This window comes from Balaenoptera physalus, assembly GCF_965194825.1.
Source record: "Balaenoptera physalus genome assembly, chromosome: 1".
In the NCBI taxonomy this organism is placed as follows: Eukaryota; Metazoa; Chordata; class Mammalia; order Artiodactyla; family Balaenopteridae; genus Balaenoptera; species Balaenoptera physalus.
In genome coordinates, this window is record NC_138882.1 from 163,027,484 (window position 1) to 163,044,112 (window position 16,629).

A 16,629-nucleotide genomic window follows, 5' to 3' on the forward strand; every position below is an offset into this window, starting at 1 on the left:
ACCCAAAGTCCCCCAGGTCCCCAGCTGTATTGCCTGTGACCTTTCTAAGAGCCACAGTGCTTTCTTTGGCTATTACAGTGCATCCTAAGGAGTGTCACCAGGAGAGGAAAAAAGAACTTCAAATGTAAGAACAAAACCAAAAATGCCAGCCTGGCCACAGCACCAAGACGTGCGTCCTGGACATGCCAGCCACAGGCTGGGCCCATGGGAGGCAGCTCTTACTCATGACAGAGTCCGTGGTCTGGAACAGGGTTCTCCTCTTGCCCAGCCTCATGGTTCCGCCCATCTGGCCGGGGTTGTGTTCTGGCATGTCTATGACCTGGAGGCGTTCCAAAAACAAACATGCTCTACCAAACCCTGCTTCGGTTAGGAGACAGACCGCCCGCACTGAGCGAAGTGAGCCTGTGAGGAGGCCCAGCCTTTCCTTAGAAGTGATACTTGCAGAGGAAAATGCCTCCCAATGATCACTCTTAAACCTCTGTTGGGTAAGTGTTTAATCCTCAGCCCGTCCTCCTGAGCCGCAGGACCAGACACAGCTGCCCCCTCCCCTGGCCGTTCCTGCCCCGGCACTTTGGATCCTAAGTGCCTGTTCTAATAAAGACTAACACAGCAGCGTGGATACCAGACCAGACGTGTGCGCACATGTTTCCTCCACTAGACTGACAGCTGCTCAGAGGAAAGGGATACTCATCTGGGGTTGGTTGTGAACCAGGAGGAGTCTGGTGAACATCTGTGGGACACGGAGGCCGAGGCCCCCCAGCTGTGACAGCCTAGCCCACTGCCCGCTCCCCTGCTCCCCCGAGCACCTTCGGACCTGGCAGACCTTCTCTGTGCTCCCCTACCTCCCCAGGGTCCCACGCTTCAAAACCTCTGCTCTTTTCTTCCTGAGGTCTGAGTATTAGCAAAGTTCAATTTCAGGTCAATAAACACATACTAATGCTGTTCAAATGCCCTGAGGTCAAGAGTCTTGTCCACCTTGTTTATCACAACATCCTCAGTATCAAGAACAGGCCTGTCACGCTTAGGCTGGGGATTCAAAGATGAATAAAGGCACTGTCTGTCCCCCACGAGCCAAATTCCTCTGACGGGAGACATAACACGAGGAATGCCGCCAGCCTCCTAGGGCTCGGGCCTACGTCAAACAATCAGTACTAAATTCCAGCAGTTCTTTAAAAAAACACCCATCTCCGAGGGTTGTTGGGGATTAAGTGAATTAATATAATCAAAGCAGTGAACACAGTGCCTGGTACATAATAAGTGCCTACCTAAGTGTTTCATGTCAGTATTGTTCTAAAGCGCTCCTGGGAGGTAAGAGGGCAGGGGTGGAGAATTACTTCAATCAGGCTGCGGTGGCACCTGTCTTAAAAACTTTCTGTGGCAGACTGGGAAGAGTAGTGAGAAATTACACGATGAAAAATAAAAGTTCTCCCTATCTGGGACGTCTGAACGTGTGGGACCTCAGGGTTCTTTGGAATGAACCCAGTGGTCTCATTTCCCACCTCCAACCCTCAATCACTTTCATAAACACCCCTTCCACACCCTTCCAGATGCTCCAGACACTGGACTCACCACAGGATGACTGGTGTTAGGGTCAAACTCCGTAGAATTGGCATCTGAGAAACCAAAATACCTTTGTTATAAAAATAGTTACAACAAAACTGATTTTTTAAAAGTTTCATTCCTAAGCTCTAAATCACAATTTCCCTCCTCAGTTTATTCAGTGATTAGAACCAAAACCAGGGATAACATTTTTAAGATGTAAGATACTCAACACACAAACACAGGTGAATTTTTTCTCATTAAACCTGTAACTCTCTGGGAAGTCAAGCTGTACAAAATGGGGAAATCAAAGCCGATGGCATAACCTAACAATCCTTATTTAGATAGTGCAAGCCTTTCGATGGCTCTTATACTGTTGTCTCAATTTTTTCACTTTTCATTTCAGACTGTATCTCTCCTCAATGGGCAAATACCGTTTCTTCATTTCTTTCATCCTCGGCATCTTATGCATTGCACTACCCAACTGCCCCACTCAAGAGCTAAATCAAAAATTAACTGATTTCAAAACCGAAACACCTTTCTATCCTTTACTGAATTTACAGACTAACCATAAGGGAAACCACTGAAGACTAAACGGGAAAGAACCAAGTCCCTGGCACCGCGCGTCTGCTTGCTCTTTCTGTGCGACACGCGAGACATCGTTCCCCTCTGGGGCCTACACAAGGGCCAGGCCTCAGATGCGAGTCAGCTCACCACCAGGTCACTCATCCACCTGGGGACCCCAGGGGGTGCAGCAGCAGGAGATCATGGCCGTGAAGGGGTCCAGGGTGCCCGAGGGCCACCTCTAGGGTGGCGGGTGGTAGGACAGTGCCTGCCAGGAGCTCAGAAGCCAGCACCGGGGAGCACGATGCCTACAGAACTCAGCCACCGTCCCCGTGGGGTTACGTGAAAAACGTGCCGTGAACCCAGCCCTGACGGTCAGCTGGGCACAGGGAATCACACTGGTAAAGCTGGGCGGTCTTTCTATTCCTCGGGTTGCTCCGCTGAGTCTTCTTAGAGCTCATAAGGGTCCTGTAGCAGGCCCTTCCCTTGGCAGCCCCGATGGGGCCACCGCACCCCAGGGCTCACGCCGTGCGTGGCCCGCTGCCCCACTGGCTGGGCTCGGCCGTGGGACACGAGCAAGCTCAGTAAGAGCCTGCACAGCAAGCCTGGCATTTCGGGAGCCAGAAAGTCACCACGCTGTGAGGAAGCGCAGCTGAATTAGTGAACGATGAGGCCGAACCCCTGTCCCCGCTGGACAGGGCGAGCTCAGACGCACCACGGGGAGCAGAAAACCACACAGCCGGTACCAGTCCACTCAGCCCACAGGGTGCTGAGAGATGGAAACCACTGAGTTCTCGGTCTGGACGCAGTAATATAGTCCGTGAGGCACGGGGCCAGTGTTAGTGAGTATTCCCCAAGTGCCAGGCACTGTGCTGGGACTATTTATAGGCATTATTTCATTCAACTCCTACAACCATGTGAAGTAGGTACCACTAGGACCCCCATCTTACAGAAGAAACAGAGGTCCAGAAAGACTAAGTAAGTAATTTGCCTAACATCACCCATCCTGAGTGATAAAGTCAAAATCTGAGCCCAGGTCTGACCAGCTCCAGCGCCCAAGTTCATAATAACCACACAACCTCACACCAGCCAGAGTTAGTTTTCTCGCCGGACACCAGCTCAGGGACGGTGGCGGTGATGACAGGAGCGCGGGCATCTCCAGAGCAGCAGGTGCAGGGGCGGAGCCAGGCGACTTGCTCAGCCGTGTTCCCTCCTCCGGTGGTTGGTGGTTCCCTTGGAGGACAGCGTTTTCCCTCAATAAATTCAGCAGCTCCCCTAGCTGCAGCTGCGAGGTACTGAGAAACCAGGCCTGGCCTCCATGGCTCCCCCTCACCCAACAGCTGCCAGAAACACTTAAGTGAGAATTTAACAAATTTTTAAGTAGACACTTACTTACCTTGCCATCCCAGCACATTTCTTGAAAATTCAACCACTGCCAACTGCATTCCTAAGCACACGCCTTGCAGGTGGAGGGGAAAAACAAATGAAACTCCACTGAAAAGTCAGTTCCCACATTTCCAACCCGCCTACGTGGACTCTGTGTCCTGATTGTTCCCAGAATTCCAATTACAAACTCTCGTAATTCCCTGCTATAAACATGCAACCCCCTGCTATGTTTTATCTGTACCAGATTTCAAAAACGGGGTCTAAGAGTATATGATGATTCCAGGTTTTAGAAGTCATGCGATTTTAGAAATAAATAATATTCTCTTCAGTACTTTAAAATTCAAGTCTTCTTACCCTATCTTATTAAGTTCCCAGTTACAATTGGTCATGTTGAAAATGACTAAAATTTACAGCAGCAGGAAGCATCCAAAATCATTCTGCCCAATTAGACAGCTGGTGTTCCAAATAAGCATATAAAACCCAGTCTCACATGTCCTGCCAAACAGCTGGGTTCAGTAAATGGACAAGATTTCCTAATTGCTATTTCATTCTCTCAAAATTCCACGACAGCTACATGGAGCTCAAGCTTAAATTTTTCCTTTTAAAGACCAGTTTGAATTTCTCAAAAAACAGAACCAAAAAGGCTTGTACTTGAGTTGCTATCTGGAAAGATGGCATCTATGTTTGGTTTCGATGATCTCCGTTTTATTTACAGGCTCCCACGGGGCACCTTTTCTTGTCTTTCCTACTCCTTACCCAAAAAAGGCTTCTTCTGTTTCCGAGCCCAGGAGATCGCTTGGATTTTTCCTTCAGTCCCTCGGACACCAAATCCTCCTGGAACCAGCACACCACTGTGCAAGAGAGCATACCACAAGCACCCCTTTCCAGTCCAGCTCGCAATAACCCTCCAAGGAGTCACTTCCAAGACACTGGTGCCATGAAGTCACTCCACACCCTTGGCTGCTGGGGCTAGGACTGTAATTTCAACACTGCCAATGAGCCGTGTAGAAACACCATGGACTTAGAAAATGCACACAAAACCATCCACTTTTCTTACTAACATCAGAAAATGCTTATAACCAGTCAAGAAAAAAAAAAAAAAAAAGATGTTGTACATGATTGTAATACCACCTCTGCACAATATCTGTCCCAGGCAGGGATTCTTTCCTTAAGTTTGCAATTGCTTTTTACCTCTTGGCTTGAAGCGCTCCCGTGAGTAGGAAGGGGGCCTTTGCTGGTCAGTTCGGCGTGCCACACTGACCATGGCTGTATGGCTCCGTAAGATTCAGCTGTTCTAGTGAACTAGATATTCAGGCTGATTTTTTACTACTGTAGGCAAGAGCTGCCCAAAACGAACTATTTATGAGACTCGACTGACGGGTACTCAGCAAATGTTCTGGATGAAACACCTTTAAATAAGCCTTATCCACAGATGCATTCAGTAAACATTATCAATAAAATCAGAACGAGTTTTCTTCACATTTAATGAAACCGATAAGCTATATTTCTGTGAGGCTTCGGTCATCCAGTATGTATGTAGTCCTTTCAACAATTAAAAGACATTTAAACAAGCCGATTACCTACCACCAGCACAAGAGAGCACAGCACTTGGTTCATTAAAACAAACCCCAAACCCCTGGAAACCAAAGGTAGCGAGTTCCGCTTACTGAGCGCTGCACAGCTTCTGCCAGGCCTCGTGGTAGCGCACGGGCTCCTCCTGCAAGGTGCTCGGCTCCAGGTCCGTGGAATCTATGTACTGGGAGCAGTCAGAGCGGAGAGAAAAGCAGCAGCCTCGTGACTCCTGAGCACTCAGGATTTCTAAACAATATTACCAACACTCCATCTTTCTTAATTTTAAAATAAAGTTTAAAAACAACCTTAATGTATTTACACTTACTAATCTTTTTTAAATAAACTTTAAGATCTTTCTTATATTTTAAAATATGAGTTTCCTTCCCGAATCATTTAATTCCCAACTCTGGCTGTCTATCCGCTCTACACTCAGTCCGCTAGCGCAGACCCTGAAGTGTCCTCTCTGTTCAAGATGTCTCCCCCCAAGTCCATCTTCCCCCCAGGTCACTTCTCATTTTTCTCAACTGTGTTGAAGTATAATTTACACACAATGAAACACAAGCATTTTAAGTGTGCACTTCATGAGTTTTGTCCCACACGCACACAAAGGTATGACCACCATTTCGATCAAGATCTAGAAAGTTCCTGTCACCTCCCCCCAGTTCCCTCTGCCCCCTGCAAACACCGTCCTCCCTGCTTCCTGCCCCAGACAATCTTGGCTCTGCTTTCATCACCGCAGGTTGTAGCTCCTCTAGAACTTCAGACAAACAGAACCATGCAGCGTGTAGCCTTCCGTGTCTGCCGCCTTCAGCTCTGTGCAATGCCTCTGAGATTCACCCGTGTTGTTGTGTATCACCACGGAGTTTATTCCCTTTTACTGCTGGGTACTTTGCTACTGTAGGAATACACCACACGACATGTTTATCCACCGACTCGTCCTGGACTTTTGGGCTGTCCCCAGATTTTGGCTGTTATGACTAATTGGTCCATTTGTATAAAAATAAGATTCTTTCGGTGGACACGTTTTCATTTCTCTCGAGTAAATATCTGGGAGTGGGATTGCTGGGTCACACACAGTAGGCGTGTGTTTACCTTCATATGAAACCGCCAGACTGTTTTCTCAAGCGGCTGCTCCAGTTTACACCCCCACACGCTCACTGACACGCTCAGCCACGCAGGTGGGTGGGTGATGGTATCTCACTGAGACTTAATTTGCATTTATCTCCCTGACAACTAAAGGCGTTGAGCATCTTTTTGTGTATATCATGTGCATCTTCTATGAAGTGTCTGTTCAAATCTTCTGCCAACTTTTCTACTAGGTTGTTCATTTTTTTCCTGCTCCTTCCTAATACCCTGCGGTGACTTCCCTGAACCCCAGGGCAAAATCCAGGAGTGGCCCAGTTGACGGGATTCATGACTAGGCCCTCGCCAGCCTGTCTCCAGACACCCTCCAATTCACACTTTTCCATCCACTGAGTTCCCAACCACTCCACACCTCCAAGTCCTTGGATATGCGCTCCCTGCCGTCGGCAATGCCCTTCCCTGCTGCCTTACCCATCTTCCCAACCTGCCCACGGGCCCCTCCTCACATGTCTTTCAGGGCAGTTTCGCCCCCTCTTCTGCCTGCTCCCTTCACACCTGAGAGACCTCACTGACTCGGATTCCCCTCTCGGCCTCAACCATCTAACACATGACCGGCACAGGCTACCTCCAAGGAGATAAAATAAATGAATGATTGAAAGAACTAACAAAAAAATAAGTCAGGGCACGGTAATGAGATCCCACGATTCTTAAAACACGTATAACTGCTCATCCTCTCAGCACCTGTTCACCAGCATAAAGCAAGCTACATTTTCACACCGAGAAGCCCCTGGAAAGTAGGAGGCCAACTCCAGTGCCAATAGCGAGGGCAGCTGCCCGGTGCCATCAGCTCTGCCCCCACCCGCCCCCCCAGTCAACACCCCTCAGCACTGAGCTCCAGCTTCACTTCTAATTTCCATCTCTTCCTGAAAAGCTCCATCTGGGAGCTACTTTGCTGGGAAAAAGGTATAAAGGGACAAGTGGAAGAGCTGAACCATATGGTACTTCCTCCCTGCCAGGTACAGTTCTAAGCACTTTATATGAACTCATTCAATTCTTATAATAAGAGCCCTGTGACAACTCTTTTTAAAGATGGGAAAACTGAGGCCCAAAGAGGGCTAAGTAGCTTGCCCAGCATCACACAGACTCGGAGGCCTGGCCGCCTGGCTCTGGAACCCCTGCCCTGAACCTCGACACTCCACTGCCTCCAGCCTGACATACCAGCAGCTCAGCTTCTGCCTGGCACGTCCAGAGCAGAACACAGTGACTACCGTTCACTGGGCGCTGCCCGTGTTCCCGGCACTGGCTGGGTGACTGGACACTTGTTCCTGAGAAACCTCCCAGCTCCACGGGGTGGACCCTGGCACAGGTGCCAGCAATTGTGCAGCATGCTTAGCCACCAGGACTCCCCATTCCCAGGGTCACCTGACATTCAGATCCAAGCATTCACTCTCTTGGCTTCTACTCTGACCACATCTTCCCTTATTTCCTGAAAATGCTCGGCTGTTCTCTCCCAGCCAGGAGCCAACCATAAATCCTTTTGATTCCTAAAAAAGAAATTCTAAGCTCCAATAATATAAAGCAGGTGTGCACGCAGCACCTATGAGAGTAGAGACGGCCTCCCTGTACCTGTGTGACACCTCCTCACCTTGATTTCCAATTTGTGGTTTATGGCCAGTGCAGAATGCTCCAGAGCTTTAATGACAGAGGCGTACGAGTCTGAGAACTTGGTGTATTTGCCCACGAGGGCAATAGAGCAGGTCTCTAGCAGGCGATCATATCTATCACACAAAGGTCAAGAAATACCAAATCACTCAGAATGTACATACTCCTGTGAGGTCAAAATCACCTTTTAAAGAGAAGAAAAACATGTCTGGGAAGAATATGATAGGAGCAACTACTGTCTGTGCTCTATGTACTGAACAGTAAAGAGGAAGCAATTTTCAGATCAACATGGCAGTCTTTGTAAAGAAAGTAGGATTTTGGAACCTGTTACAAAGAGATGGCTTCAAAATCTGTTCCAAATTTGGTTTTCTTTTTTTTTTTTTTTAAGTTAAAAAATTAACAAACACAGACAATTCACAAGAGTTAATGTGATGAAGGGAACAGTCAAGTTATGGGGCAGCCACACAGGAGTCCATACTCATTAAACTTTTTCATTATAAAGTATAATTAGTAACACAAAAATAAAACTGTGCCATTTTTGTGGCTGCATAATGATATACAAGCAAATGGACACAGACTGAAAGGGAAAATGTCAAGATGAAAATAAGTATCGCTGAACAACGGCGCAAGTGCTCCCTCCACAAATGCTCATTAGTGCCATCCAGATGACTCGGCAGCTACGGTACCACACGCCCAGTGCTCCGAGGCGCCGTGTGAGGATCTGTGATGTGCTGTGCAAGCATCACAGAGCGAGGAGGCAAGCAGAGTGGGGACAGCTCTCAAACTGATGAGTTTTGAAAGTAGCAGTAAGGAACGACTGGACACCCTTGTCGATCCTTTTGTAGTATGGGGTGGGCAGCATCTTCCCAAACACAGCTCAGGTATTTGGGAGCAGCCAGGAGTGCTCCAGCCACATCCAGCCATCCATGTGGGCCTCGGATACCAGTGCTAGCCCACCACAAGGAGGCCTGTTTGCGTGGGAGACAAGGGTGATAGCTGTGTGATCTGAACTCCCTGAGACCTGGGACCCGGGCCAGCTCTACTGGGACTTCCTCATCCATGATGCAGCTACACGAGGGCTAAGATCCTTTCTTTACACCCCTTACCATGAAGGCCTTTTCTAATGTGAGCTGATAGCACAAGTAAGAAAGAGCTGAATTCCCTGAGCTCCTACAAAAAAAGAGAAATAAGGCTCGAACTCCCAGCTCCTTATTATGAAGCAAACCTGTCAGCCATCTCTTTCCACTTCATCAGCATTTTCCGTGGCTGCCTCTCAATAGGAAGGTCAAGTCTCCGGAGAAAATAATCTACAACCCCCTGCTCTTCTAACAACAAGGGTACTCGGTAGATGGACGAGACATCGTGGACACAGATCACCTGTTTAAAAATGAGCAAAGGTTAGTTAATTAAAACAAACAAAAACTAACTGGGCTGACGGATTCCTACCAGCTCTTAGGACCTTGGGAAAATAACTGTTTTAAATTTGAAAACAAAGAAACGACAATTTTCTAAAAAATATAAATTACCAAACTGACTCAAGAAGAATAGAATACATAGTGGCTAATCTCCTATGAACATGGATGCAAAAATCCTTAAAAAAAAAAAAAAAAGTTCATAAACCAAACCACAAATTAGTTAAAAAAAAAAAAAAAAAAGGGCTTCCCTGGTGGCGCAGTGGTTGAGAGTCTGCCTGCCAGTGCAGGGGACACGGGTTCGAGCCCTGGTCTGGGAAGATCCCACAGGCCGCGGAGCAACTAAGCCCGTGTGCCACAGCTACTGAGCCTGCACATCTGGAGCCTGTGCTCCGCAACAAGAGAGGCCACGATAGTGAGAGGCCCACACACCGCGATGAAGAGTGGCTCCCACTCGCCGCAACTAGAGAAAGCCCTTGCACAGAAACGAAGACCCAACACAGCCAAAAAAAAAAAAAAATCACGTCCAAGTAGGAACTGTCCTAAGAACAATGGTTCTCAAAATTGGCTGCCATTGGCATCACTTGGGAGAGCTTCTAAAAATTCAAAAGCCCATACTGCACCCCACACCACTTACATTTAACAGTAGAATTCACTACATGAATAGATTAAAGGCGGGGGAAAAATCATCTCAGTGGATGCAGATTTAATAAAAATTCAAAACCAGTTCATAATAACAATTCCTGGTAAATTAGGAGTGTTAGAGAAAATGTGAAAATATAAAAACCCCACAGCAAACATCATTTGGTTTGATATTTAATATTAATGCTTAATATTTAAAGTCTGAAACAAGGCAAAACTGGTCACTAATCACTACTTCTATTCAATAGTGTACTACAGATATTAGCTATTACAATTAGATAAGAAAAAAAATGTACATGAATTGGAAAATAAGAAACAATTGCCACTAATTGCATATAATATAACTGCTCACCCATAAAAACCACAGGAATTTACAGGCAAAGAATCAGAACTAACGGGGCTTCCCTGGTGGCGCAGTGGTTAAGAATCTGCCCGCCAATGCAGGGGTCAAAGATTCGAGCCCTGGTCCGGGAAGATCTCACATGCCGCGGAGCAACTAAGCCCATGCGCCACAACTACTGAGCCTGCGCTCTAGAGCCCGCGAGCCACAACTACTGAAGCCCGCGGGCCTAGAGCCCGTGCTCCGCAACAAGAGAAGCCACCGCAGTGAGAAGCCCGCAGACTGGAACAAAGAGCAGCCCCTGCTCGACGCAACTAGAGAAAGCTTGCACACAGCAACGAAGACCCAACACAGCCAAAAAACTTAAAAATAAAAAAAAAAATTTTTTAAATCAGAACTAACAATTTTAGTAAGGTTGCTAAGCTTGAGATCAATGGGCAAAAGTCAGCAGGGTTTCCTATACATGGGTCTTATTTAATCAGGAAATATAATTTTAAAAAATACACCATTCACATAGTAACAAAAATTATGAATACCTATAAATAAATTTAAAACACAATTCACAAAGATAAATAAGTCTAAAAACCACCTTTAAAAAGAAAATTGTAGGATATTATTGAAAGACAGTTCTTTCAACAAATGGAGCTGGAAGAGCTAGATATCTATACATGCAAAAAGATGAATTGCAAATTTTACTGAAAAGTTACTATCCATAAAAATTAACTCATAATGAATCCTAGACCTATGTGTTAAGCCCTAAAATTATCAAACTTCAGAAGAAAATCTTCATGACCTTGGTTAAGCAGAGTTCTTAGATATGATACCATAAGCACAACCTATAAAGAAAAAAATGAATAAATTGGGAGTTCATCAAAATGTAAAAGCTTTTATGCTCCCAAAGACACCATTAAGAAAATGAAAAGACATACACCTGAAATTAACATGACATTATAAATCAACTATACTTCAATTAAAAAAAGAAAAGACAAAAAAAACAAAAGAAAATGAAAAGACAAACCACAAGTTGGGAGAAAAAAATGTGCAAATCATATATCTGATAAAAGACTTGCACTGAGAATATATAAAGAACTCCTATCACTCAATGAGATAAGCAACCCAATTAAAAATAGGCAAAAGATGTGAAGTTCTAATTTAAATATAGAAACACTTGTCACATTTTTAATAGTGACTAATTTTAATGATAACCTATCCTATTATAGAATTGAAGTACTTCACTTGCTGGGACAGAAATATCTAAAATAACTGAAGTGCATGAAAAAAGGCTGTTCATAACAATGAAAGTATTCTGATGTTCCATGTACTTAGTACGAAGCAGAATCCCTTTGATGGGCTCCTGGCTCAGGCATCGTGCCCAGGAACACTGATCTCAGGTGTCAGGCTACCCTCACATGGATTTCTCTTATTTTAACCCTGCTGCCTCATTCACTCCTCTCTAGGCCAGGTGGGCTCCCCGCTTAGTCTCCTGATCCTCAAATAACCTAGCAGTAGAACAAACTATCCATAACCTAATCATACGTTCCTTGACCTCAACTTCCCTTCTACTCTCCTTCAGCCAAACCTGACCAAAGCCACAATCCCAACTTAGCACCACTGGAATTTCCATTACACGCACCATACTTAGAAATATCACAGGTTCCAAAATGTTGAATTTCCTGTACCATAGGTAACCTCCATTAGCACAACTAACAAAAAAGACTATATGTTTAGAGCCTACAACACCTTAGACAGCAGGCAACAGGAATATAAAGTTGAATAAAGTGATCCTTGCCTTCAAGAAGCTCAGTCTATGAGGAGAGACAAACACGGATGAACACACACACACACACACACACACACACACACACACACACACACACACACACACAGGAACACATACACACTAAGGGGCAGTATGACAGGCTTACCACCAGGACCTGTGAGACACACAGGTCACCCAGAGAAGATTAACCCTGAGGTCTGAGGAGGTTTGGAAGGTAAAGCTACTCAGACAATACTGTGTCCTAGCTGGGCTCCAAAGGATGAAAATGAATAGGAGATTGCCAGGCCTATTACAGGGAGAGGGGAACACCCACTCAGCATGGCTGGAGCAAATAGCACGAGGAGCGGGGACAGACAGGAGAGGTAAAAGATGTTCGCGCAACCACAGGAGATAAGGTGATGGAGAATCACAGGGCCGGTGGGCATCAGTTCTTCTACGGAACAGTCTACTGTCTCAAATTATGAAATAACAAGCCTCATGAAACTGGCTAAGAGACATTAGGATAATTAGCAGCAAAAAATGATTTATGTGAAGATGGGATTTCTACTTACTTGTTCAGGTTCAACATGGCAGAACATTGATATTTTCTCTTTCACTGATGTGTCGAGAGGATTTGAGCACCTGCACACAACCTAGACATTTGGATGGACAGAAGGGGTTACAAAATTGGGTTTTTCTCCTGATTGAAATTAAAGTAGACACCACATTGTCAAGCTGGATGAAAATGTTAACTCCTAGCACAATGCACATAAACTGTAAAAATGTTACTTGTTTTCAGAACTGAAATTCCTAAATCCCAAGTTGGAGAAACATGAGAGTGGCAGGACAAACAGACAGATTAATGAGCCAACTGGGGTTTTCCTCAACCAATGTTCTTGGGTAGGAGGGACAGGAGAATGAATGATTGGCTGGGAGGAGAAGACATGACCTCACACACACCAGTTAAGGAAATCTTTGCAAACCACAACCCAGTTCACTAAGCACTAACCCTACTTCTCCACCATCAGCTAACTAAATGGGGGCCAAGAAAAGGTTTTGGCTGCCATGGAAGTGAGATCTTAATTAGACAGATAAGATCACTCTGAAACCAGGTAACCAGGAAATCTTACCAGATCTGGGGAAAGCCCAAGCCCTCTGAGTTCCCGAACACTGTTCTGGGTGGGTTTAGTCTTCTGTTCCCCTGTTGAACTTGGCTATTTTACAGAAGGAAAAAAAAGTTAATTTCTCTATGAAAAGGAATTTTCAGGTGTGACTTTTCCCCGAATCTCTTTTTATAATACGGAAATAGATAATTTGACCATTTACCTAGTTTAGTTTTTATCTTTGTCAAAGTTACACATGCACATATTTGAGTCAAGTAGTTCTGTAAGGTTTGTCCTAAAAGCAGTAGTAGCAGCCCTATCTACCCCTTCCCCTTTCCAAACCCTAGAGATAGCCACTCTTTCACTTTTTTTTTTATTTGAAGTATAGTTGATTTACAATGTTATGTTAGTTTCAGGTGTACAGCAAAGTGATTATATATATATATATATATATATATATATATATATATATATATATATATATATATATATATACACATTCTTTTTCAGATTCTTTTCCATTATAGGTTATTACAAGATATTGAATGTAGTTCCCTGTGCTATACCGTAGGTCCTTCACTTTTCCACTCTTGAATGATCCTCCTGGTATGCTTTACTGCTACTTCTTGACATTTAGTTTGAGGCATTTTCTATTGACTTCCTGTTGGGTAAGGAATCCACTCTTTTCATTCCCCTGCCTCCATTACATGCACCTGCCCTGTGTATGCAACCCCTATTTCATGATCCCTCTTCAGTGTTTACATACTTTTGGGTATTTACATACTGTGTACCATGAAAACCACGTGCCATAACTTTTCCTTTCTGGTCCAATTATTTGTTTTCCTTGGTTGGTTTTTTGGTTTTGTTTTGTTGATATGCTGAGTTTTCTATGTACTAAATTATCTTTATTCTCCTCTCACACTTAAAGATACATTTGTTGGGTATAGAATTCTAAGTTAGAAGTCATTTTCCCTGAGAATTTTTAAGGAAACAGCTTCACTACCTTTTAGCTTTCAGGATTGCTGTTGAAGTCTAATGCCATAATGACTCTTGATTTTTTTCTTTAGAGTTTTTTTAGAATTTCTGCCCCATTATTCCAAAATTTCACAACAATGTGCCTTGGTGGGGGTCATTTTTCATTTAATAGGCTGAGCATTCAGTGGGCCCTTTCAATCTAGAAACTCCTATCTGAAAATTTCCTTAATTATTTAGATCAGGAATCAGAAAACTTTTTCTATAAAGGGCCAGACAATAAATATTTTAGGTTTTGTGGGCCACAGTCTCTGTCACAACTACCCAACTCTGATTTTTTTTTAAATTAATTTTTATTGGAGTATAGTTGATTTACAATGTTGTAAGTTTCTGCTGTACAGCAAAGTGAAACAGTTATACATATACATATATCCACTCTTTTTTAGATTCTTTTCCCATATAGGTCATTATAGAGTATTGAGTAGAGTTCCCTGTGCTATACAGTAGGTTCTTATTAATGTTTTAATATAAATGGGCAGAGCTGTTTTATTTTCAAAAACAGAGGGTGGGTTAATTTGGCCTGTCTGTTGACCTCTGGTTCACATCACACTTCCCTCTCCATTTCTATTATTTTTTTGAAAATCCCATTATTTGGATCAGAACTCCTAGACCAGCCTCTAATTCTCTTGCCTTTTCTCTCCTATTTTCTCTCTCTTGACCTTTCTTCTCTAATTCCTGGGTATTTCCTTAAACTTTTTTCATTCCTGCTATCCAATTTTTAATTTCCAAGAATTCTTTTCTATTCTCTGAATGTTCTCTTCTTAAGGTATACAGCTCTTGTTTAACAGATGTAGTTTATCTCCTCTTAATTCTGAGGATATTAACGATATGTTGCTTTGTTTTCTTTTTTTAAGGTTTCCTTTTCCTACTCCCTGCAGAGCCTCAATTTCCTCTGCTTTTTCTGTTGTTCTGGTCTCTTGCACGCTAAGTGCTTTCTCCAAATGTCTGGTGATCACCGGCTGCCGGCTCACTCTAAAAGCTAACCGGAAGTTCTGTGAGTGGGTGAGCTTGTCCACCAGGGTCCTCACTGCGGGAATCTGGCTGGTCTGTTTTCACTGAGGAGCCTCTGAGGGCAGTGTGTTTTCTCCTGGGTTAGCTGCATAGCCCAAGAAGAATCTTACAGTCTCCTACGTAGACGGTCCCTGCCTGGCTGTGATGATTCTGCAAATCAAGTAGCAGAAATTACACTGTCCCTAGTGCCTGCTCATCCAGAAAAAGCCTACAGTCTCTGCCAAGACGGGAGAGGGACTGATGCCCAATTGTGCATAACAGGGAAGGGGATGCCAGGGTCTAAGTGCTTCTGAAACGGCAGTTATAACGAGCCCCACCCCCAGCCCCAGAGGTGCCCGGTGCTGCCCATTCCTGAGTCTTCGGGGTTCTGCAGGGCGAGCAGGGTTGCTTCCCTGCTTTCTCCACTGCAGGCTTAGAATCCAGCTCTCCCAGGTCTGCTCAGTCCATTTCTACATGGCCATCTGCTTTCTGCCTTCCTAATTTTTGTCACTACTGACTCCATTCAGAGTAATTATCTTTGTGAATTTTTGTCTTAAAAAGAAGTTCCCTCCGGCTTCCACAGTGGCACAGTGGTTAAGAATCCACCTGCCAATGCAGGACATGGGTTCGAGCCCCAGTCCGGGAAGATCCCACATGCCACGGAGCAACTAAGCCCATGTGCCACAACTACTGAGCCTGCACTCTAGAGGCTGTGAGCCACAACTACTGAGCCCTCGTGCTGCAACTACTGAAGCCCACACGCCTAGAGCCTGTGCTCCTCAACAAGAGAAGCCACCACAATAAGCCCTCGCACCACAATGAAGAGTAGCCCCCACTCGCCGCAACTAGAGAAAGCCTGCGTGCAGCAACGAATACCCAACGCAACCATAAATAAATAAATTAAAAAAAAAAAAAAAAGAAATTCCCTCTACTCCAGTTGTAGTGGAGTTTCATCACATAGTAAAGACAAATGGACACATGCAACCCACTGTCTTTAACTGCAATTTCCCTGATTAATTTTCCAAATGTTTTCCATTTGATCTTTTCAAAAAGTATGATTGTAATAATTTAAAATTCACAAAGAAGTGTTTTATTCCCTGCTTCCTGCACCTCAAATATTTGAAACAGATAAGGAATGAAAACCATCCTCTCCTCCCTCCTCTCCATCCCCCAAAGTAAAGCTCTGAATGCCTTACCTGAGGAACTAGACTGACATGAATGTTACAGAAGTTCTCTCTTTTGACCTTGAACTGGAATTGACGGAAGGCCTCAATAAAGGGCATGCTTTCTATATCTCCTACTGTCCCACCAAGCTAGAAGAACAAAGTTAATTTAGAGGTTAAGCACTAAACCTTCCTTTTGTGGTTCAGGTGTCTAACAAACATACTCTGTCATCTCAATTCAATGATCAGTAACAGTGTGATGCAGACTCCCTGGGCCTGTAAAATGTCATTTAACATACTGACACTGGACGTTTCCTTGTGCTAAAAGATTACTTTTTATGATAGGTTCAACATTCCCCAAGGTTACCATGGATCTTTCCAC

General features: G+C 44.6%; 1 protein-coding gene and 1 long non-coding RNA gene across 6 annotated transcripts in view; one reads left to right on the plus strand and one right to left on the minus strand.

Moving 5' to 3' along the window:
- The window catches only part of CTPS1 (CTP synthase 1), a 30,315-nt gene that overhangs the window by 4,944 nt on the left and 8,742 nt on the right, over positions 1-16,629 (minus strand). For 4 of the 5 annotated variants that reach the window (XM_082466313.1, XM_082466314.1, XM_082466315.1 and 1 more), the window contains exons 5-14: positions 16,281-16,397; positions 13,090-13,173; positions 12,532-12,612; positions 9,032-9,183; positions 7,790-7,922; positions 5,157-5,245; positions 4,246-4,340; positions 3,500-3,562; positions 1,570-1,613; positions 223-319 (exon numbers count right to left, since the gene is read on the minus strand). In XM_082466313.1, the coding sequence (XP_082322439.1) occupies positions 223-319; positions 1,570-1,613; positions 3,500-3,562; positions 4,246-4,340; positions 5,157-5,245; positions 7,790-7,922; positions 9,032-9,183; positions 12,532-12,612; positions 13,090-13,173; positions 16,281-16,397 (955 nt within the window). The remainder of the gene's footprint in view (positions 1-222; positions 320-1,569; positions 1,614-3,499; positions 3,563-4,245; positions 4,341-5,156; positions 5,246-7,789; positions 7,923-9,031; positions 9,184-12,531; positions 12,613-13,089; positions 13,174-16,280; positions 16,398-16,629) is intronic. The other variant, XM_082466316.1, reaches the window with a different exon arrangement.
- On the plus strand, positions 9,191-11,223 carry LOC309663166. Its single transcript, XR_014265135.1, has 2 exons — positions 9,191-9,416; positions 9,703-11,223. It is a non-coding gene; the product is annotated as an uncharacterized lncRNA (long non-coding RNA).